The 22,515-nt window shown below is 49.6% G+C and overlaps 2 protein-coding genes across 2 annotated transcripts in view; one reads left to right on the forward strand and one right to left on the reverse strand.

Annotated features, from left to right (window-relative positions):
- Window positions 1-802: 802 nt before the first annotated feature.
- Window positions 803-996, forward strand: SMIM13 (small integral membrane protein 13; the record flags this gene model as incomplete). Its single annotated transcript, XM_008945106.1, has 1 exon — window positions 803-996. A coding segment is annotated over one exon (194 nt), but the record flags the coding sequence as incomplete, so codon positions are not given.
- Window positions 997-10,085: 9,089 nt separating this feature from the next.
- The window catches only part of NEDD9 (neural precursor cell expressed, developmentally down-regulated 9), a 16,680-nt gene continuing 4,250 nt past the window's right edge, over window positions 10,086-22,515 (reverse strand). Inside the window, exons 2-6 of the mRNA XM_008945117.1 lie at window positions 14,961-15,062; window positions 13,744-13,845; window positions 11,884-13,101; window positions 11,265-11,354; window positions 10,086-10,595 (exon numbers count right to left, since the gene is read on the reverse strand). Coding sequence (XP_008943365.1) covers window positions 10,086-10,595; window positions 11,265-11,354; window positions 11,884-13,101; window positions 13,744-13,845; window positions 14,961-15,062 — 2,022 coding nt within the window. The remainder of the gene's footprint in view (window positions 10,596-11,264; window positions 11,355-11,883; window positions 13,102-13,743; window positions 13,846-14,960; window positions 15,063-22,515) is intronic.

Here is a 22,515-nt window from a genome sequence, read left to right on the forward strand (position 1 = left end):
ACCTCTTGGTCTTTGTTTGGCCCTTTTTGTGCTGAGAGCTCTGACTGGGAGGAGTTTCCTCAACCAGTATAGGGTTGAGTAGCTGGGGCAGGGACTGGGAGCACTGGTGTGGAGCTCCAGGGTTTGGTGCTGCAGATGGCACTTCTGGGGGGGTGGTTTCAAAGAGCTGGTGAAATCTTACACTGCTGGGCTGAGAGTTTCAGAGGAGCTGGGTGCTGTTCTGTGGGAGGTGAAACCTGCCTGGTTAGCTGGAGGGGAGGGGATCTCACCAGTCCTCAGCTGGCTAAAGCTCCAGCCACTTGGCACCTACACACTTAGGCAAGCGTGGGCTTTAAAAGGAAGATTTTGGGTTAGGTTTAACATATTTATATCTGCTTTTTTCAGTTCCTTGGTAGAGAAGAACTTCAAGAGAGAGGAGGAGCTGGATCTTAAATATTTTTCAAGAGAGATTCTAGAAGTACAACCATCTCAGCTTTTTACTTGCATAGTTTTGGGACCCAGAGCATTTTAGCAGTGGAGCAGAACATTAAAATTTACCAGAAAATGTGATTTTCACTTGGAAGGGCTTTGGGCTTGGTGAGGGAAACCCCTGAATTTGGGAGATGGGCTCTTCTAGTGTCTGTAAGGAAGACCTTGTGCATTTTGAAGGAGGTTTGTTATAACCTGGTCTTAATCTCAAGATCATCAAGGTAGAGGGTGGGAGCTGATCCCATTTTTTCTGCATTTTGTGGGGCACTTTGCCTGAGAGCTGACAGTGTGTCTGAGATAACTAAGTGGCACCTCTTTTTCCTTCCTCCCACAGGCTGGTACGTGGTCTGGCAGTTGTTTTTGTCCAAATTCAAGTTCCTGAGAGAACTGATAGGGGACACGGGGTCCCAGCAGGGAGACAACGAGCCTGCAGAGACTGAAGCTGAGCAGGAGACTCCCCCCTCCCCTCAGAGAGGCAGGCAGAAATCTGCCCGCCAGCGAAGGGCCCCTCCAGAGGACACAACTTAGGAGGGACTCCCTTCAACTCCTGAGCAGCCACGGGTGGCTGAGCACCTCTGCACTGGCCTTCAGGGGCTTCCTCCTCCTGCCAAACTGACTTCAGGGGCACTGCTGGCACCTTCTCTTCTGAACTCCCCATCTTTGTGACTTCAGCAATGGTTCAGGGGGGGCTTCAGCAAGTCAGGCTGGAAGAAAGGAGAGGTGGAGAGAAATCTTCAGGAGAAAAGCACTCGAGCTGCTGCAGCTCCTGTCTCTGCTGAAAGACAGGACCTCAGGCTCAGCCTTTGCATTTGTCTGAACACAGGAAATGTTTCAGACCTGAAATGGTTCCTAAATTATTTTCTCTTTACAGCACTGTAACTACATAGAGTGAAACTGAGGTTTATTTCCTTAGCTAGAGCTGAATCTGGGTTTTTTCCTTCAACCTTGGGAGTGCACATGAACTTGAAGAATGGTTGAAGAACATCCTGCTTTAGAAAGTATTCTAAAGTGAGATTTTAGTCACCTTCTTAGGGATAGAAATAGTATAAATGAAATAAAAAAACAAAAAAATCAATGTTAGATGCACATGATTTGGAGATCTCCTCCAAATTTGGATTTATTCTCTCCTTTAAAAAACACAAAAAGGAATCTGGTGGTAAGACCTGTTTTTTTGGTTTGGGCCTAAGAAGGGTTCCAGGTTAAACAGTTTCCTGAGTTTTTCCTGAACCCTTGAAGCCCAACTGGTGTTGGAGAGGGGAAGGTGCCCAGGTTGTGTGCTCAGTACTCTGAGGTGTGTCACCTTTGGGTTTTGGACACTTAAGCACCTCCCTAGCTGACTTCCCACACCTTTAGGTCAGGTCTGTGGTACCTGATGTCACTTCTGACCTGGCACCACTTAGGGCTTTGTGACCAGTGTGACAGACACGGCTGGAACACTTGGACAGTGTTGTGGCAATGAATTTGGTACCTCCTCTTTGCTGGAGGACTTCTGGTTTTTGCCCCAAATCCACAGTTGCTCCCTTTTTCCTTGGAGAATGAGTTATTGGCTGTTTTGGTGTTGCACATCAGAAGGAAGAGCTCCACTGAGGTTTCTCCTGCAGCTCTGAAGATGGACACGTGGGATCTTTGGGAAGAGGAGGAGCATGAAGGAACCACCCTGGATGTGTGTGTGAGAGAGGACTCCCAACAACTCCTGCCACAAGCCACAGAAGTCTTCTCTCAAGGCTTGGATTTCCCTCAACCTTTGGAGTCCAGCTTGTGTTGGAGCAGGGAAGGTGCCTGGGTGGGATTTGGATCATTGCTCCCTGTAGAAAAAAAATCAGGAACAGGTCCTGCTGTAGCTTTCTCCAGAAACATCCTCAGCACCTGGAGCTTTGCTGTTAGAGGCTTACAAATGAAGATTTCTGGGTTGGTTTTTTTTTTGTACTGACACTCCACCACGCTCCACCTTGCCCTGACAGGAGTCGTGTCCCAGGCTGAGCAGCAGTTAACCCAGCCTCTGCTCCTCAGAGCTGTGAGGAAGCAGCAGCACACGTGTTAGCTCATCAGAGTGCCTCTAGAGGGGCAAGGATCAGGAGTGGAGCAAGAGAAGGAAAAAATCCCTGTGGGTTTGAACGCTGACACGGATCAAACACACCACAAGCTGGATGTAGAACCTCTGGGTAGCTCACCTGCTCTAGCCAAACAACTTCCTCCTCCCTCCCTCTCTGTCCTAGGTGAACCTGTCACTCCCCAAAGCCATTTTCAGTCCTTTTTGTTATTTTTTTAAAGCAGCTGATGCTATTTTTTTTTAACATTGCTGTAACATAGCTGCCAATGACACTGTCAGCCTAGGCTGTGACTCCAGTGGCTTCACTAGCAGCAGGCCAAAGGTTTGTCCTGCAGGCTTTGCAAGAACTTTGGAACACTGTCAGATTTTTCCCTGAGGGAGTTTGCAGCAGAATCTTTGGACAGGGCAGGTCCTGCAGAGCTGTAGGTGGGAGCAGGTCCCCGTGAGGAGACCTGGGTTGGGATTGCTGGCAGTCCAACACACCCCAATGGTTGTACTGACCCACTGCTGAAGTGTTGCTGAACTGACTCTCTCAGAACCATGGGAGGGCACCGGGTTACACCTCGGGGCTCCTCTTCTTCAGTATTTTTCACACTGTTTGTTGCCTTATCGTTGCAGCCATTCTCTTGAATGTATTTTGGGGGGGTTTCTTGTCAGGGTAGCTCCTCCACCATCGTGGCAGGGGCTGTGGAACTTGGGAGCTGTAAATTTACCTGTGTTGTAGCTGACACTTGGTGGTTCCCACCACGAAAGGTGGAACAAAGAGCTTGGGCAGGTGGAAGAACCACACAAGCCATTGGTAAAACTGAAGGACTTTGCTGACACCCAAGTGGGTCAGCGTGGAGAACATCATCAGTGGGGTCATCTGCTGCTCCAGTTACAACACTGCACCTAAAGCTTCTGTGGTTGTCTTGTTGTCATCATTAACTGTTCTTCTCACTGACTGCACAGATGAAAAATAAAGTAACCTGACTGGATGTGAGGATCTCACCCAAGTGGTTTTTCTGTCTTTTTTTCTGGTAGAACATCTCTGGGTGGGCAGCTCTACAAAAGACTTGTCAGAAGCCACCTCCTGGCTGGTGGAACCCCCACAGATGACTTCATTTGAGAGGGCAGGTTCGTGTATGTCCTTCAGAGCAGTTATTAAAGGTGGTTCTTCAGCCTTGTCCTGCAGGGTGGTCACTTTGTTTTGGCAATGAGAAGAAGACCCCAAACAAACAACAAACCTGAGAAAAATCAAACCACCTCCTCCCTCCCTTCTTCTTGATACTTTTAAGGTGGGTTGTGGACTAGTTTTTATAAAGGAAGTTGGCAAAGTGGGAAGTTCTTGTGGAAATGAAGGTGTAGAGAAGGGGTGTGAGATCATGAAGGTGTAGAGGAGAAGGGTATAAGAACATGAAGGTGTAGAGAAGGGGTGTGAGACCATGAAGGTGTAGAGGAGAAGGGTATGAGACCATGGAGGTGTAGAGGAGAAGGGTATGAGACCATGAAGGTGTAGAGGAGAAGGGTATGAGACCATGGAGGTGTAGAGGAGGGTATGAGACCATGAAGGTGTAGAGGAGAAGGGTATGAGAACATGCTTCAGCCTTTATTGCTTCTGTTAAATAAGATGCATAAATTGAATCCTGGGTTCTTCCATTAAATAAGAAGAGTTTAAGAGGGGATTTTGGAGGAAAACCTCCAAAATTCAATCTCACACACTTGCTTTTCTGCTTCAGTGCTGATCCAGAGGGTGATGTCTGAGAGGTTTTGGGGTGTGGTGCCCTTGGGAGGAGTTACAGCTATGGAAATGGGGAGGAGTCTCTGAAAGGCTGGAGACCTCATCAGCAGGACTCAAACTGAGCCCAACCCCCTGGGTTTCACTGATGGCATGGGCCTTGGGGTGGTTCTCCTCCATTTCTAGTCAGGGCTCTCCAGCCTCCACCCTGGGAGATGGGCCGTACAAGTGCTTGGGCAGCAGAGACCCCCGTGCCCAGGGGGTGGGATGGGGCCACAGCGTGGTCACTTGGGGGTCACTGATGCCCCAGAGCTGCCATTCTGTGAGACTGGACAGGCTGGGGAGCTTGTGAAGTTCACCAAGGACAAGTGCAGGGTGCTCCACCTGGGGAGAAGCAGCCCCATGGACAGGACAGGTGAGATGACCTGCTGGAGAAGGAGCTGGGGGTGCTGGTGGACAAGTCCCCATGAGCCAGCAATGGGCACTCATGGCCAAGAGGCCAGTGGTCTCCTGGGGGGTGATAAGTGTAGCCAGCAGGCTGAGGGGGGTTCTACCTCGGCCTCTAGTGAGGCCACCTCTGGAGTCTTGTGTCCAGTTCTGGGCTCCCCAGCTCTAAAGAGAGAAGGAACTACTGGAGAGAGTCCAGGGGAGGCTACAGAGGTGCTGAGGGACCTGGAGCATCTCTGTGAGAAGGGAAGTCTGAGAGCCCTGGGGCTGTTCAGCCTGGAGAAGAGACCACTCAGAGGGGATCTGATCAATGATTGTCAAGGGTGGGGGCAAGAGGCTGGGGCCAGACTCATGTCAGTGGTGCCCAGCGACAGGACAAGGGGCAATGGGCACAAACTGGAACCCAGGAGGTTCCACCTGACCAGGAGGAGAAACTTCTTTGGTGTGAGGGTGTCTGAGCTTGGAGCAGCTGCCCAGAGAGGCTGTGGAGCCTCCTGCTCTCCCAAACCCACCTGGATGTGACCCTGGGCGACCTGCTGGAGCAGGGGGTGGGACAAGATGTTCTCCAGAGCTCCCTTCCAACCCCTACCAGTCTGTGGTTCTTTATTTTATCCCAAGCTTTATGGAATTGTGACAAACACTGAAGTACCTTCAGTGGCGTTTATTGCAGCCCAAGTTCTCACCCCCCCCCAAGGATTCCCCCCCCCCACTTGAGCTACTTTTCCTTGAGTTACTTTTCCTTGTCCCCACGTCCAGGATGTTTTCGTGTCTCTCCCGAAGGGCTGATCCCTGGGCTGGCTGCTGGAGCAGCAAGAGCTGCCCGCAGGTCCAGCCTGCAAGCCCAGAGGCTTTCAGAATCCTTGTTGGGGAGCGAGGGGAGCTTTGGGTTTTCACCACTAGATGGCAAAGCCCTTCAAGCTTTGCGGGGAGAGGTCCACCCGGCAGGAGAACCACTCAGCGTCCAGCAGGGCCTTGGAAACGCTCCCCTGCTGTCAGTAATTCTGCTGGTGTTCAGCACAAGGGCAGCTCCCTGCAGGGCCTGAGCCTGGTTCAACCTTTGGCCATCTGCTGGGTGCCAAAAAAGCTGTGGGACACGTGGAGTCCTGTGTGGAGGGGCAACGCTCTGCCAGCCACCCCAAACCCACCACAGCTGCACTTCTTCAGCTCTCAGGGTTCCCCACGTTCCATAACGTGGTGAAGAGCAGCTTCAGGAACTGGTTGGGTTTGATTTGGGCCTTTCCTCAGCCTAACCACAGGGCCTGGGATGAGCTTTAGGAACTGATGGATCTCAGGTGGTGATGGGGCCACCACAGCTGTGGCTCCTCTGTGCCCCAGGCTCGGTGTCTGTGGGGGACAAACCTTGCTGAGGAGTGGGACGTGGGAGCTGCTGCAGTGCTCTCGATCCTGCTTGTCGTGGCCTTGCCTCCCAGGAAGCCATGGATTCAGGTAGAAAACACCATATTTGGGGGTTTGACTTGATTGTTTGGGGTTTTTTTTTTGAAGGATGAGAAGCTGAGTGGGCGATGCTCACGGGGCTGAGAGTTCCTTCTCTGGTGGCTTGCCTGGAGGCAGAGGGTGGCACTTCCAGCTGAAGTGATGCCTTGTGGAGTGGGTTGATGGATAACCCCAGAGATGTTGGTTTGCTGTGGAATTGATGCCACAGCACGTTTGTGGGACTCTGAGCAGAAAGATGATCTGCAGCCAAGCCCCTGATCAGGAGCTGAGGAGATGTGATGGCTCAGTGTGAAATCCATGAGTTGTGGGACCTCCCACCGAGCTAGCACAGCCTGGGGCAGGTTCCCCTGCAGGGGCCTGGGCTGGGACCTCACGCTGGGCTCCAGGCAGGTGCTTTTCCCTCCTCCAGAACTGTTGGTTTGTGCTACAGGAGCAGGTTGGGAGTATCTTGGAGCTTCCACGTGTGGTTGACATCTAATGAGTGCAGTGCCAGCTCATTGGAGGAGTCTCATTGCTGAGACCAGGCTCTGCTTGTGCCACTAGATAGAGCATTGAGAATAAGCTCTTGGAGGGCTCGTTCCTCAACGTTGTGGAGAGGAACCCCAGAAGGTGCCACCCCTGTGGAAGTGAGGACTCATCCACATCCACATGGGTTTTGAACCTCTCCAGGGATGGTGACTCCACCACCTCCCTGGCCCAATGCCTCACCACTCTGCCAGGAAAGAAATTCCTCCTAATTCTTCCTAAATTCTTCCTAATCCCCAACTGAAACCTCAGGACACTTCGATGGTACCAACACCAGCTTCAGACTGGATGGAGACCATGAGTTTCTAAGTGTTTTAGTGTTCAAGCTGTGACTTACAGCAGGTTTCAGGAGGTGGGTGTGGGGTCTGTGAGTTGGATTCATCCTCCTTAAAACCCAGAAGTCTATGACATGGTCACTTGCAGCCAAGCAACTCATCTCAGCTGCCCTTGAAGACCTAAGGAGACCTAAAGAGAAGGTTCATCTCACCCTAAAGCAGATGATTGAATCCTATGTCTAGGTCTCCCTTCAGTTTAAGGGGGACCCTGATGATGTGTCACATGCAGGTGTCTTCAGGTAGGCAAGGTGACCTGCATCTGGGGTGTCTCCACTGGGAGCAGAGATGGGCTAATCCAAACTGGGGCACTTCTGGGCGTCACCATCCCTGTGGGGAGGAAAGAAGGGGGCAAGAAAGAGACTTTCTTCTTTATCTCAGTGTCTTCAGCAGCTTAACTCCTCGGATGGAGGTGGTGGCTCTGTGGGGAGAGGGACTGGTGGGGTTCCACCTTCTGGGTGTGCAGAGGCAGCTCCAGCAGCTGCAGGGTGGAAATGGTGGAGCCCACATCCACCTCCCCCTGTGGGTGCTGCCTGGGGAAGGAGGTGTCCCAAGGAGAGCCAAGCAGGTTAACTTCTCCCTCTCTGGGAGTTCATTCCAGGTGCCTCTTCCCAGCTCAGATCCCCTCCTGAGATGAAAGGCTGTTGGGTGAGCTGCTCCTACCTTAAAACCCACCAGAACAGTAAAACTCCTTTTCATTTTCCCTTTTTGTGCTGATGGCCACTCCCCACTGGGGCTTTTTTTTCTCAGGAATAAAGCCAGACTTGAGTCCCTGCAGGGGAAATGCCCCAAGAGCCTTCTACCTGCCCCAGAAGTTTTCAGGTCTACTTGGATTCCTTTCTGCAAGACAATCAAAAGTCAGAGGAGGGTCTTTTTTTTAGCCTTTTTTCTTCCCCCTTCCCCCAACTCTCCTCTTTGGAGAGGAACCCCTCCTTTGAGAATGGCTTCTGGAGTATCAGCAAGCAGCAATTTCTTTTAGAACACACTTAGAGGACTCTGAAGACAAGAAAACACCCAGACCAAGGTTTTATATAAAAAAAAAAAGCTCAATTCAAATGACTCTACACGGTAATAAAGTGTGATACAGGCTTGCAAGAAAGATTGTCCTTCCAAAAGTACAACCCACACAACCACTGATCTTCAAAAGGCATCTTCACTTTCTAAAGACATAACAGTGGGCAAAAAACCCCACCCAAAGGGACGAGGAAATCCCAAAGAGCACTGGGATGAGAGCAGTTCAGGTGGATTGGTTTTTGGGTACTGGTTACAGGGGCAAAGCTGCCCCATTTTTCTGGTGTTGGGCCAGACCTGGAGGCAACACTAGGCCCAACTGCCCTTCTAGAAACTTCTGCAGCCCCTGGAGGCAATGTTGAGGTGGCTACGAGAGGTCTTTGCTCCCAGACATTGAGTGAAGGCTGAAAGGTTTCACATGCTGCTGAAAGGGTGGAGTTATCCAAGACATTTATCCAAGACAAATCCCATTTCAGTAAGGCACGAGTTTGGCTAAGAGCTGGGAAGACTAAAAGTTCAGGAGGGGTGTCCATGTTCCAGGTGCTACCAACCTCACACCACCGTGACCTGCTCGCTGGTGCCACTGCTCACAGCACTCCCATGTGGGACCATTCAAGGCCAGTAGTGTTTCTCCTGTAAAAAAAAATGCCAGAATCTTCTGGAATTTACCTGAGCTGACTTCCAAGCAGGGGTTTTAGTCTGAGGCCAGCAGGCCAGTGGTGTGCTGGGACTTGTTTTTTTAGGGTGTTCATGAAAGGTGATGAGGCCAGAGAAGCTCGGGTGTGTTTTGGAGCACACGTGGAAGTTCTCAAGGAGTGTCACCCCTCTGCTAGCAGTTGGGAGGTCTAAGTGGAACACTGTTGGGTGGGACTGTGGTGGAATGGCCCCATTAAAACAGGAGGTCATTTTGGGCAGTAGTGTAGTGCAGAAGGACCAGCACCTACTCAACAGAATTTGGAAAAGAAACCAAAAAATAAAAGCCCCATGGTTGAATCTAAGTCAGAATTGCAATAGGTGCAGTTAACTCCCAAAAAAGAGGTCCTAGGAAAATAAGTGCTGTTTGTTCATTAAATTGTCTACCTAAAGATCAGTCCTTGCAAATGGAACTTTTGTCTTTCCATATGGATTATCATCTGTGTGTTCATCCCTCTGGAAGGGACTGAAATTTGGAGCCAGTGCTGATGTGCAGCCTCAGAGATGAGCCCAGCAGATCCCAGGGTGCTCCCAGGAGAACTCCCAGTCCATGACCAACAGCTTTTGGGCCTGACTCTTGACATTGAACTGCCAATGCAAGGGCACACGAGGTGGACACAGAGGAATTTACACTGCTGGGAATCCATCCACGTTTGGAAATCACACGCTGATAAGGAAAAGCAAAACCTGAATGCTGTGGGGGGTGAGATCTGCACCAAAACCTCCCTCCTTAGAAGGTTCTGTTTCTTCTACAGCCTAAAAATGCATTTTTTAGCCTTTTTTTTTAGGTCGTTGCCATGGTGCACGTAGGGCAGGAGGATCAGGTGCTGTACCTAGCAGGGGAACATCAAGAGGAGAGTTCCAAGTTCCTGGAATAAGCTCTAGAAAGTCATTTCTACAAAGAGAATGGAGTTCTATGAGAACCATCACACTCGCTTCACGGGTGGCCACAAGGAGGTTTTGCAGCCGAGTCCATGTGCCAAGAAGAAGGTGGAATGACCTAAGAGGAGTGCAGCATCCAGGTTAACAAACACACCAAGAGGAGGGGGCAGCACGTCCAGGAGACAGGCACTGCTGGACCCACCACGGCGTTTTTAAGGTGCTTAATCCATGGTTTTTTTGGGGGGAGGGGGGGGGGGATGCAGCAACATATACATATAGGCAGTGTGTACAAACCTAAAAGGTGTATTAGAACCTAATACAGACCCAGATGTCTTCCCAGATCCCTGATTTCATGAGCTCCTCTAAGGCAGAAGAATATTTTTACAATATTTCGTTAAAAAAGGTCTAAAAAAGAAAACAACCCAACCCAGAAGACAACAGTTCCATAAAAAAAAACCACCTCCAAGTCCCTTTGCTTTCCCAACGTCGGATCCCACCCCAGCTTTCAGGAGGAAGCCATCTGGACCAAGGAGAGGTTGAAGAACTGGGCGTGGTGGGACAGCTCGGTGACCCGATCCACCATCTTCTGCAGGGCCACGGTGCTGGGGTAGCGCAGGGCGGCCTCTTTGGTGGCCAGCACCACGCTCTTCAGCAGTTCACACAGCTGGTTGCTGGAGTTCCTCACCTTGTTACGGAGCTCCTGGCTGCTCACCTGCCTGCTGAGCATGTCCCCGATGAAGACGAGCTTGTGGGCGCTCAGGATGACAAACTTGCTGTGGGCCACGAAGATCCTGGGGGGCTGGGCGGCGTCCACGCAGCCGAAGAAGGCGTCGATGGCGTTGAGGAGGGAGTTGAAGTGGGTCTGGCACTGGTCGGAGTAAAAGAGGAGAAGCTGGCTGTCCCGAGAAGGGGTTGTGCTGTTGGAGGGCTGCAGAGCTCGAGGGGTTTTCCATTTGGAGATGTCGTTCTCCACGGGCTTGGTGATCTCTTGCTCCAGCCGTTGGAACTGATGGATCTGGAAGGGAAAGGGAAGAGGCTGCCTTAAAGGGTGGGCTCGTTGCTATGTGTTACAATCCCACCCTCCCTGCCTGAGGGCAGCCCAGGTATCCCAGACTGACTTTATACCAAATAAAAAGCAGTGTATTCATTGTCTGAGATCTTCTCCTTTCAGCTTCAAGCCCTTTGGTGACCATAAATTCAAATTCGCAGTAGTCAGAAGATGAAAAACATCTAAAATGCTTCATCTGAATGTGAAAACTCACCTCACGCCCCCTGAATTTCCAGCCTGCTGCTCATCTGCCTGTAAAAACCCACCCCACACCCCTTGAATTTCCAGCCTGCTGCTCATCTGCCTGTAAAAACCCCCCCCACGCCCCCTGAATTTCCAGGCTGCTGCTCCTTTGGGATGTTCTGCAGTCACCCGCCAGAGGAGATGGCTCCAAGTGGCAGATTTCCAGCCTGCTGCTCCTTTGGGATGTTCTGCAGTCACCAGCCAGAGAAGATGGCTCCAAGTGGCAGCGACTCCTACGTGCTCTTGAAAAAGCTGCCACCCCTCTGGGGTTTTGAGCTGACAAACCCTTCACTCTCACCTCCACGCTGCTTCTGCCACGTTCTGCTGGGTGATAGGGCAACACCACCCTCGTGACGTGCAAGGAACGCTGTGTTTTGGTGTGTGGGAACCTACCTGATGGTGCTCCAGCTCCATTTTGTTCTGTTTCATGATATTTTCTTTTTCCAGCAGCTCCTTCTGTTGCCTTTCAAACTCTTCTTTCCCCTGTTTTGTGTAAAGTGAGACACTGGGTCAAATCAAAACTGCTCCTGAGATACACAACAACTCATAGGTCAACTAACAGGCTTCTTTCTAAGGGGTTTTCCACAGGTGAAAGACCTCTAAGAGGATGGAGAAGAAAAGGACAGGGTGGCAGAGCAAAGGGCTGTGGCTGTTATGTGTGCCAAGTTCCATCAGAGAGGAAGAAATCTCCTTGCTGAAGTTGTTCTGGAGTACCTGTTAGTGTGACAAACTCCAGAACCCACAGACAGCTCTCACAATCATAGCATTGTCTGGGTTGGAAGAGACCTTTAAGATCATCAGGTCCAACCATCAACCCAGCACCTCCAGGTCCCCACTAACCATGTCCCTCACACCACATCTCCACAGCTTGGAAACCCCTCCAGGGATGGAGACTCCACCCCTGCCCTGGGCCACATGCTGTAGGGCTGGACAACCCTTCTGGAGAAGACGTTTTTCTGGACGTCCAACCTGCTCCTGCCCTGGTGCAGAAGGAGGTGTTGGGTTCACCTACCTGCAGGTGGACATAATCATAGTCATCCATCCAGCTCTTCTCCGAGCTCTGGCCGGTGGTGTCGTGAGGGTGCTGAGCTTGGCTGAGGAGTGGGGGCAGGGGGCTGCAGTGGCTCTGGGCTTTCTCCCCGTGCCGTTGCACGTGGGCGTTGTCGTAGACGTAGTCAGGAGGGTGGATGAGGTTCTCTGGGAGGCTCCTGGAACGTGAGCTGCCCAAGGCCTGTCTGAAGAGCAGCTCTGCGTTGACGCTGATGGTCGTGGTCAGTTGCTTGGCATCATCTGGGACCGTCCTCGCCACCATCACGAAGCGATCCAGGTCATCACTCTTGTTCTGCAGCCTGTTGACAGCCAGGACGTTCAAGGACCAGCTGTAGCTGTTCAAGTCCTGCCTGGTTTGGGTAAGGATCTGGTGAGAGTCCTCCAACCTCTGCACCTCCCTCCTCATTTTGTTGAGGAGGCCGAACTCGGAGAGGCAGGAGGCGTTGGCGGCCGAGCCTTTGGCAAACTGGAGGTACTCCAGCAGGGACTGCTCCACCTTGTCCACCGCCGAGTGGACTTCGTTGAGGTGCTTCTCCATGTAGCCGTAGGAGCGCCAGTCGGCCGTCACGAAGGCCAGGAGGTGATGGACAGCTGTCTCCACCAGCTGCTGGAGGCCATACAGCCTCTCGATGGCAGTGTCTGGGTCGAGGAAGAGCCTTTTGTCCTGGCCTGCTGGTGCTGAGAGGGAAGAGTCTTTTGATGTCGTCGAAGATGTGGACATGTTGCTCCTCGTGCTTCCCGTGCTGGAGAAGGACAACCTGTTCATGCCATCCGTGACATCCTGCAGGCCTTTAGTGTCTTGGAGGACTGGTGGTGGCACATCGTAGACACCTTCTCTTCCTTCTGGGCTTTCACCCAGTCCTGCCTGTTGTCCCAGGAATGCAGTTCCCCTCGGGGTGTCATAAACATCTTTTTGAGGTGCCATCTGCTGCCCAAGGAAATGGTTTTGGTGGTTCATGGGGATGTCATAAACGCTCTGCTTCTGTGGCACTCCATCTGACATCAAAAGGCCCTCAGGAGAAAATCTGTGAAGTTCTTTGCCAGTGGCTTTGGTGATGGGGGGAGGAATATCATAAACTCCTTCTGCTCTTACCCCGTGGCCCACAGGAGATGGAAACTCCTGCAGGTTTTCCCTCAGGGCTGTGTCATCCCGGCACGCGGTCGGAGGTGTAGCATAGACCTGAATCACAAAGAGCAAACCATGAAACCTCTGGCTACCACAGTAAATTATTTTACATCTTAGAATCATAGAATCCTTTAGGTTGGAAGGGACCTCCAAGATCATCAAGTCCAACCATTGAGCCATTAGGGCTCTAAAGTCCTCTGCTAAAACAGATCACAATCTGTCAGGGTTGGAAGGGACCACAAGGATCCCCCAGTTCCAACCCCTCTGCCATGAGCAGGGACACCTCCCACTAGATCAGGCTGCCCAGAGCCTCCTCCAGCCTGGCCTTCAAGACCCCCAGGCCTATGGAAGATCTGCCACGGGCTTTCATGGAGCCAGGTACTTCTCCTGAGGTTGACCGAGCGTCAGTTTTCATCTCTCATTTTTTAACATACATCTTGAGAGGCAAATTCTCCTAAGCAGCAACACCCCAGAGGGCAAGGTGCTGCCACAGAGATGATGGAGGTCCAATTATCCCCTCACGCTCCATCATCTTCATCCTTTTGAGGCAGGGCTTCACTTTACTAGTTTTAACAGTTGAAGGAAATCATTAAAAATACTGAATCCCCTTTTTCCTTCAGGATCCTACATGACCTCTTGTTCAAACACATCTTCAGCAAGCCATGAAGGATCTTGTGGGAACAGTGCAATACTTACCCCTTTGGCAGGTGGGATGTCATAGACCCCTACAGCTTTTCCTTCTCCCACAGGAACTGGAAGTGCAGGCCCCTTAACTGATGTGGGGGGAATGTCATAGATCTAAAGAAAGAATAAATTGGTTACAGAAACAAGTCACCTCAGGAAAGCTCTGACCTCAGATGAGTTTTCTTGGTTTCTGTGTTTCCTCTCACATGGTCTCATCATCAAATGAAGATGATTTGAGCTCCTCAGCTCTGTTTCATATGGGGGAGCTGCTTGGTCTTTTGGACAGCCAGGAGGGAATGGACTTTGCTAGGTCTGCCCTGGGTGTGGGGCAGGCTGGAGAGATGAAATCAGGGCTGACTTCCAGCTCCAGAGCCCAAGCAAAGCCAGGCTGCTGCAGATAGCTGTTGGGGTGGACAGGGGAGCAGGATGTCCATGTGATCACAGGGGTGCTGCCAGAGCTCAGAGGGGCTGAGGGAGAAGTTGGTCCTGACAGACAGGAAGCTCTGACACTGAGCTGCCCTGTCAGCATCACCTGTCTGCTTCCCTGGGTGGCCTGTCCTCCATCAGAGTGGGTTCTGTGTGTGACCTGAGGCCACTGTCTGAACGTCCCTTCACTCAGAATCCCCAAGCTCCAGCCACTCAGTGCCAGCCTGTGCTGGGTACTGCTGGCTTGCAGTGTTGTTACCCAGAGGAGCTGCTCTGTTGGAGAGCCCTGGAGAGATGCAGGGTTGCTGAGGTCCTGCAAGTGTCCACTTTAGCTGCCTGTGGTCTGAGGGAGCCAAACCTCAGGGTGTTCCCCAGAAGAAAGATGTGTTTCAAGCTCAGGGACGTGGTGCAGGAGCTATGTGGTGAGAACAACTCCCTGCACAGCAGCCGTTCAGCTGAGCAGTAATTTCACCCTTGCTGAGTGAATTACTGTCAGCTATGTCACAACAAAGCCAGGGAAAAAGAACTGTTCCCAGGCAGCAAATTTATGCTGTTTCCACGTCCTCTTTGATCAAAACACAGAAAACAAATGGGACTTTTGCATTTGGGGTGCTGCCAAATCTCAAGTCGACATCAAATAGGACTTTGAAACACTTCTGGGCTCTGTGAATAAGCCACAGCCTCTACTGAAAACATCTTTGCTCTGTGAAAAGGGGAGAACTTGCTTTGCTCATGAACATGTGGTGGGAATCCATCCCCTTTTGTGGCCCATCAGTGCTGTTGGCAGTTTGCTGGGTACCTACCCCTTGGAGAGGGCGGGCAGGGGGGATGTCGTAGGCATCCTTCTGGAATTTGGCAGGGAATTCATACACATAACCTTGTCCTGACCTGACTGGAGTTATCACCTGTGGGATAAAAGGAAAAAGAGGGAAAGTCAGTCTCTGAGGAGCTTGGCATCTTTTCCCCTGTACCTGCACAGGGTAGAAACAAGCTGGTAGTCAAACAAGTCTCCAGACAGTCCAGGCAGCTGAGCAGCACAAAAGGACTGTTGGTAGCTACACAGGCACCATCTTCTCCTGCCAGAGCAGCTCTGATGTGGCTGCTTGCCACAGGACAAGGGCTGATGGCTTTAAACTGAAAGAGGGGAGATGTAGACTAGAGCTAAGGATGAAATTGTTTACAGAGAGTGTGGTGAGCCCCGGGCCCAGGTGGCCCAGAGAGGTGGTCACTGCCCCATCCCTGGAACCATCCCAGGGGAGGTTGGACCAAGCTCTGAGCCCCCTGCTCTAGCTGCAGATGTCCCTGCTGACTACAGGAGGGTTGGACAAGATGACTTTTAATGGTCCTTCCCAACCCAAACTACCCTGTGATTCCATGATTCCATGCTACATCCAGTTCTACTACTGACCTGTGTCCCTCAGCATGGACAAGTAAAACCACTTGCTCTTGCTGTCACAGGTAAACATGGTATTTTGCTGGTGTACAAAGCCCTGGTGGCAAAGGAGATGACACATCACACCATGGAGCTCCCATGGAGAGCAGCTGTGCCTGTGTCCACAGAGAGATCCTCCCTCCCTCTGTGGACAGGAGCATCATGCAGCTACAATTATTCTTGTAGCTCATCCTTAGAGTCCTTTCCCATTTCTCCAGACAGGCAGATGCCCTATGAAAGGTTTTTGCTGCTCCAAAGCTGCTGGTTTCACTTCTTGTGCTGTGACAGGATCCTAAATGACCCCACTGAAGCCAGGCTGGCCAGTTTCAGGTCACCAGTTTGACTCAGCACCACAGGACTTTTTTTTGATCAGGTCTCTTGATACTTTCACTCTTTCTCAGACTTGCCCAACCTGATGGTAGTGGTCAAGCAGGGCCAGTTCTTTGTTTGGGTGAGGCAAAGCCCTGCTCTGGGTGCTTCTGGAGGTGGTTAAAGGAAGTAAGAGGCTACAAGCTGGTGCTGGGAGGCCATGAGTACAGCCTGAAGACCTGAGCTGTGCTCAGCAGTGCACTTGACTTAAGAGGTATTTATTTTCCAACTAAAAATGCACTGGAAGCTTTTGTTTCTGCTCCTTTTGAGGCTTCTGGAAAAGCTCTACAAAAGCCAGAGAAGACAACTTTAAGAAACCCAGCAACACCCAAGGTTTGTTGATGACATGAAAGACAAATTATCTTCTCCCAGTGACTCTCATTTATTTTATTAACCAGTAACAGAAAGGGTTGCCAAGGCCTGGAACAGGCTGCCCAAGGATGTGGTGGAACCACCATCCCTGGAGGGGCTGGAAAGCTGTGGAGATGTGCTGCTGAGGGACATGGCTTAGCAGTGGACTTGGCAGAGTTAGGTCAAGGGTTGGATTTGATCTTAAAAAGTCTTTTCCAACCTGAACTCTATGATTTCATCACAAAATCCTCCACAAATGCTGGTCTGCACTGAGTAGAAGGACATTTGCTGTTGTACCTCCACTCCTCTTCCCTCCCAACACTTCCCATCAGGTTAGATGTGCCTCTGGACTGCTTGCTCCTACTCACTTCAGAACAGAAGCAGCTCACCACCAAAACAAGACCTTGAGTGAGTGTTTTGTAACAGTAATTAAAGAACACCTATGCTACCTGACAAAGTGAAAATGTGGAGCTGTTGTTCTGCCTCTCATGTCCCCAGGACATGACCTCACAGGGGAAGCCAGGACACATGGTCACACTGCTGCTTCTGTCTGAGGAAGAGGAAAGGAGCTGGGCAGGTGAAGTAAGAAAGGTCCCAAAGCCAGTGTTCTCAGAAGTAACTTTGGATTTGGATGTTCACCCCTAAGTCTATTAAAGGAACTTGCTGCTTCTGAAGGGGATGCTCAACCCTCTCACTATTTTTTATGGGTTTCAATGTTTGATGGCAGTTTGGTTTTGAAGATGGGCTTCAGAAGGAGGTGGCTAAAGAGAAAAGTTTAGTTTTTAAAAAGAAAAGGCTAAAAAAGCAAACAGGACTAACAGCCCCATCTTAGGAATTTATCTCCTAACAAATGTCACTGAAGTTCAGGCCTCATGAGGATTCTTTCTCCTTTTACCTCTTCTCTTTCAAGCATGCCTGTGGCCATCTGAGCTGAACTAAGCCTGCATTTCCAACCAGCAATTTTCCTTGTTTATCTGTTAAAGGAAACAGATGGTGTTCCCACAAACAATCTTCTCAAAACACTGTTAACCACTTAATCCATGCAGAGCAGCTAACAGGGATCAGGTTTGGCTCTGGTGAAACATGGAAGGAGCCTCCTTCAAACTTCCAACAAAGCCCAGAGAGAAGGAAGTTTGTTCTGTCCTTGCTGAGGGCCATGCTCTTCCTCAGGCAATTACTTGGGTCTTTTCCATGCCACTGGCATGTCCTTAACCAAGAAAAAGAGCTGACTGTGCATGTGCTTTGCAAAATATCCAGTCCTGTGGTTCATTAAATCCTTTTTCCTTAAAATATAAGGGAAAAAAAAAAACAAAACACCATTCTATTTCTGCTAGGATTAAACTAGCTGCAGCAGAGAACATTCCTAAGGCAGCCACAGGATAGTTCTCCTGCTTACAGCAGATGCAGGATGCAGTTTATGTTGATCAACAAGGAAAAAGAGCAAATAAACCTCCTGGAGCCCACAGAATTACTCTGACTCTGCAGCAGCACTGCAGAGGGCAGAATCTGGCCCCTCCCCATGGATGTTTTCCACCTCAGTGGCTCCTCTGCAGCACCTCTCCCTGCTCAAACCACAGGCAGAGAGGGGAGCTGAAAAGGGCAGCAGGCTGCCCAGAGAGGGTGTGGAATCTCCTCTGGAGAGATTCCAAACCCTCCTGGATGTGATCCTGGGTGCTGTGGTTGAGCTGCTGGAGCAGGGGGGTGGGACAAGATGCTCTCCAGAGGTCCCTTCCCACCCCCCCATGCTGGGATTCTGGGATTTCCCAGCACTGCTTCCTAACCTCAAGACCCTCCTGACTGCTTTTAAAACAGCTCAGTGCTTTTTTGAGGTGGCAAAGAAGTTACATTTTATATGTTTATTTTAAATCTGGATGAAGAAGTGTATTAAAATACATTTCCTGCCCTGAGGCTCTCCTCTTCACCCCGTGGATAACTCTCAGCTGTTGAAGAGCTACTGCCACCAACTGCTGCCCATCTCAGCTCTCAGCCCTCAAACCACAACAAATCAGCTGCAGCTCACCCTGGGAAGAGTCTTTCCCTGGAGGAGGACAGGACAGAAGGCCAGGATGTGGGGAAAAAATGACTCAAAATGTAAGTAAAGTAACCAGAATGTGTTTGTTTTCTGTTCTAAAGTGGTTCTGTAAACTTAACACAAAATTCAACCTGTTGAAATCGTGTTCCCAAATCCCTTAGGTGGATGTGTAACAACTGCCTGGGTGCTCTTGGGCTTGTAAGAGGAATGAAATAGCCCAAAAGAACATGGGGAATTAAAAGAGATAATTGGGGGGTGTGGGGGGGAACCTAATCCTTGCTCTCAAACTCCTAAACTTTTGGAAGGCAGGGGCAGGAGCCACTGAAGGATGCTGGATCAGGCAGAGAGTCACCTCTTGGCCCTCCTCTTGTGTCTTGCTGCATGAACTTGAGAAGCTCAGCATGTCTCAGGTTTTTTTCTCAGGGTTTTGTGGCTGAGTTGCAACTGTAAGAAGGTTGCATAAAGAAAAGAGTCTCTGAGGTAATGTGGGTTTATGCAGGAACCTGGCAAGCTGGCTAAAACCCTGTCCTCTTCAGAGAAAGCTCATAGGGTTTCCTCTCCTGCCTGCTGCAAGATTTCTAGTGACTGATACTGAATTTCCTGACAACAATACCTCTTGTCTCACTCAGTGTTTGCTGTTAAAAAAGAGCAAAAATATTTAATGAAGCTATAGCTTTAGATGTGATTTGCTCTATATGTGTTTCCCAGCTGTGAGTAAAGGCTGGGGCTTCATTCTCACATGTGCTAAGGAGGCTCACTCTTAGATTTGGCTTTGTGAGTTACTAGAGGTTCTTAAGATTACCCAATTTTAACTCTTGATCTTCACCTACATCAGGTATGAACGTTGGGTCACCATAAAATGTTCTAGTAGAGTATTTTCTGCCAAGACTGAACCAGTGGAGAGCTTCTGATGAAGGCTCAGAGGCTGAAAGAGAGGAGAGGAAGCCTCTTGAGGTATTTCCTCTGAGGCACCAGGCTTGTAGCTGCAGCTAGGGGTTGTTTCTAGAGCTAGGAGCATTTCTGCAAGGCAGGAGGAATTGAACACAAACGAGTGTGTTTTGTTTCCTGGGCTGAGTTATCAGCTCTGCTGAGGGGCAGAAAAGATGTGGTGGCAGCAGGCTTTGATCAGGGGCTCCCCAGGCAATTTTCTGAGAAATAAGAGTCAAGATGTGTGAAGATAAAGACACTTGACAAACACTAACCTGACACAGGCCTCGTTTATAGTGCTTGATCATGCTGCCACCTTCAAAAAACCCTCTGATTTTCTCCTATTTTCTCCTCTGCTTTCTATCCCCTTGTTGTCCAAGACCTACCCCTAGATCTGGCTTTTCTCCTGTAACTCTCTGTGCTCTGGGGGCTCAAGCACGTCCAGATGTCCCAGATCCATGGCATGATAAATTAAAAGTGCTGAACTTTGCAGGCTCTTGGGGTTGAAACAGAACCTATGAAGTGACTCACCAGTCTCAAAAAATGCCCATAGTTAGTGCAAAGGGGAGTTCCACTTTCCTCCTGTTGAGGTTGTGCTATTTCAGATTTCTGCAAGTTGTGAGTTCTGAGATGTTGTGAAATCATTTTGTCACTGACAAGATTTTAATTGATTTTTTTTTCTCCTTTTCTTTCCTCTAAGGATGCTTTGAGGACCTGCTCTCACTCCCATGGACTCCAGGCCTTTCTGCCAGTTGTGTTATGAGCAATGTTTCTGTGTCCTTCAGTGGAACAGGCTTGGTGCTGGCTGGCCTGGAGCTCCAAAGCTGACTGGGAAGAGGTATTTGCTGGCTACTACACTAAGAGTTTTACCAGTGCTATCCCCATGACAATTACTCATTTTCACACAGCCAGTGACATCACCATTTCTGCTCGTGTTGGCCAACAGGGCTAATGAGCTGACACTTTGAAGTGCTGGTGTTAAACATGCCCTCTGAATAATGTCTGTGGAGGGATCTTACAGAGAAAGAAAATCCCCAAGATATCCTGTGGTAAGTTCCAGTGGAGAAGCACTTTGGTCTGATGAAGTGTTCTCTGGAAAGCTGTGATTAAGCTTGAGCTGGGGTTTAGCTGCATGAGAAGTGTGTGGTGAAACTCAGCACCTCAGCCCATGATAATTCCTTAAAGCAATGTCTTCTTTTCATCATCCTAGCCTATGTGGTCTCCCCATTTTAGAAAGCTTGTCCCAGTAAGGCCCATTTGGCAAACGTGCACTTGTTTTCTATGCTGCTCAGGCTCATTCTCTTCTCAAAGACAAGCCCAAATTTAGGGCAGGTTTGGAGAAAGAATGAAGAAAAAGGATGAGAAGATGAGGGGCTGGAACAGGTAGGGCAGAAATTGGTCTTCTTGTTGAGGATGAGATGAAATCCTAAAGGCTCACAAATGATAAATCAGTTTGGTTCAGGCCAAACAACTCATTTTACTTCTTTTGAAGAGCTTCATCTTATTTCTGTTATTTCTTCCTTCCTATGTTGAACTTGTGGATGGAAAGTTGAAAGGCTTGGGGGGGAAAAAAAGCTTTACTTGGGAATTGTTGAAGTTGGGTATTTCCATGACTTGTTTCCCTTTGAATGTTTTCTTTCTTCCTTTAAAACATTTCTGAGAACAGAACCTTCCCTGTCACCAGTTTCAGTTTTGGTGAATTGGCATTTCCCAGTGGGGAAAAAAAACCCAATAAAATAGTTGAGATGAAGCACTGTCAAAGAGTTTCAATTCCACAAGAGCACTCTGAGGTACACTTGGGCAGTGTCCCCAAATCACTGAGGCTGGAACCACTCTGAGAGAATTGGGCAAAGAAAATCTTCCATCAGGAAGAAGCTCAGTTTAATTTGGTTTGTAGAGGTTCTCTGGCTCCCAGGTTCTGTCCTGGCTCCATTTCTGTATGGGTTTCTCAAGGCAGCTTTACAGACAAGTGCTCTTATTAACTGGTTAATTAGATGAGCAAAGCTTGCTTTGGCAAGTCTACAGAAGGTAGAGACAACTTTTGAACCAACTCCATCCTTAATTGTCTGTAGGGTAATTGCACCAGACCTCAGCCAGGACTGATTGTGCCTATAAAAAGCAGGTTGTGATGGTAAGACCCAAAGGAGACAAGTTGGTGTCTTTTCAGGATGAGGGATGGACTGTTTTACAGGAGGTTTCTGACTACTGAGAAATTGAAGGACATTAACTTCACTTTGATCCTCTCCTCACAATCTGTGTTGGGAGAAAGCTGAACTGACAGCCATTGGTTTTAAAACCTGATGCAGGATGACCACTGCTCTTTAAAAAAGGGAAACTGAACTGTTTCATGCCAGACACATGGAATTATGATATTCTGATGCTAATTTCCTCCAAACCACCTACAAACTCAAAAACCTGCAACAGAACCACGTTTGCTGACTTTGTCTATCCACTCCCTATCTCCAAAAGCCACAATTCCTCCTCCTGAGGAGATTCACTTCTTGAACAGTTGGGTTTCCACTTGTGACTTTGTAAAAAGCTCTGCTGCTGTGCCAGGGTGTTGGTACTCCCAGGGAAATGTAGATGGCCCAAACTTAGTGTGTTTTCAGGTCCAGTTAGATTTCTAAGCACCCTGAGAGAGCCCCTAAGCTGGCATTTTTCTCTTTATTACTATTATTTTTTTAGCTCAGGTTTGATCTTCTTGTGCAGGCAGAGCTGGGTCCCCACTGGCCTTTTTCCTGATACTACAGGGAAAAGCTGCCTGCCTCTGGTCTCCAAACAAGAGCTGATTCCAGAGAGCCCTGAGCTTATGGAGAGAGAGGGAGTAATGCTGAGCTCATCTGTTTGCCCAGCCTCATAAAATGCAGCCTTTTTCTCTCAAAATCCTCCTGTGCAAATCACATCAGTGACTACTGCTTACCCTGACTTGTGGGTGAGGGTTTCAGCACTGGGTGGTTTTCATGGGGGTAGAGAACTGCACAAGGTTTTTCTAAGTTTCTGCACTGGGTGGTTTTCATGGGGGCAGCTGAGGGTAGAGAACTGCACAAGGTTTTTCTCAGTAAAATGTTTCTTTTTTTCCCCTGTTAACGTCACATGGAAAGTTAGAAGTGAAACTCCCCAGTCTTAAGGAAAAGGCAGCCTGCTTGTTTTACCACTGAGTTTGCATTGAAATTTAGAGGATTTCAGCCTCCAGAGAGTGCTCTGGGAAGCAGAGCACTGAGTGTTGAGCTGTGTGTTCCCATTCCTG

Source organism: Merops nubicus, unplaced genomic scaffold (genome assembly GCF_000691845.1).
Source record: "Merops nubicus isolate BGI_N331 unplaced genomic scaffold, ASM69184v1 scaffold6080, whole genome shotgun sequence".
NCBI lineage: Eukaryota > Metazoa > Chordata > Aves > Coraciiformes > Meropidae > Merops > Merops nubicus.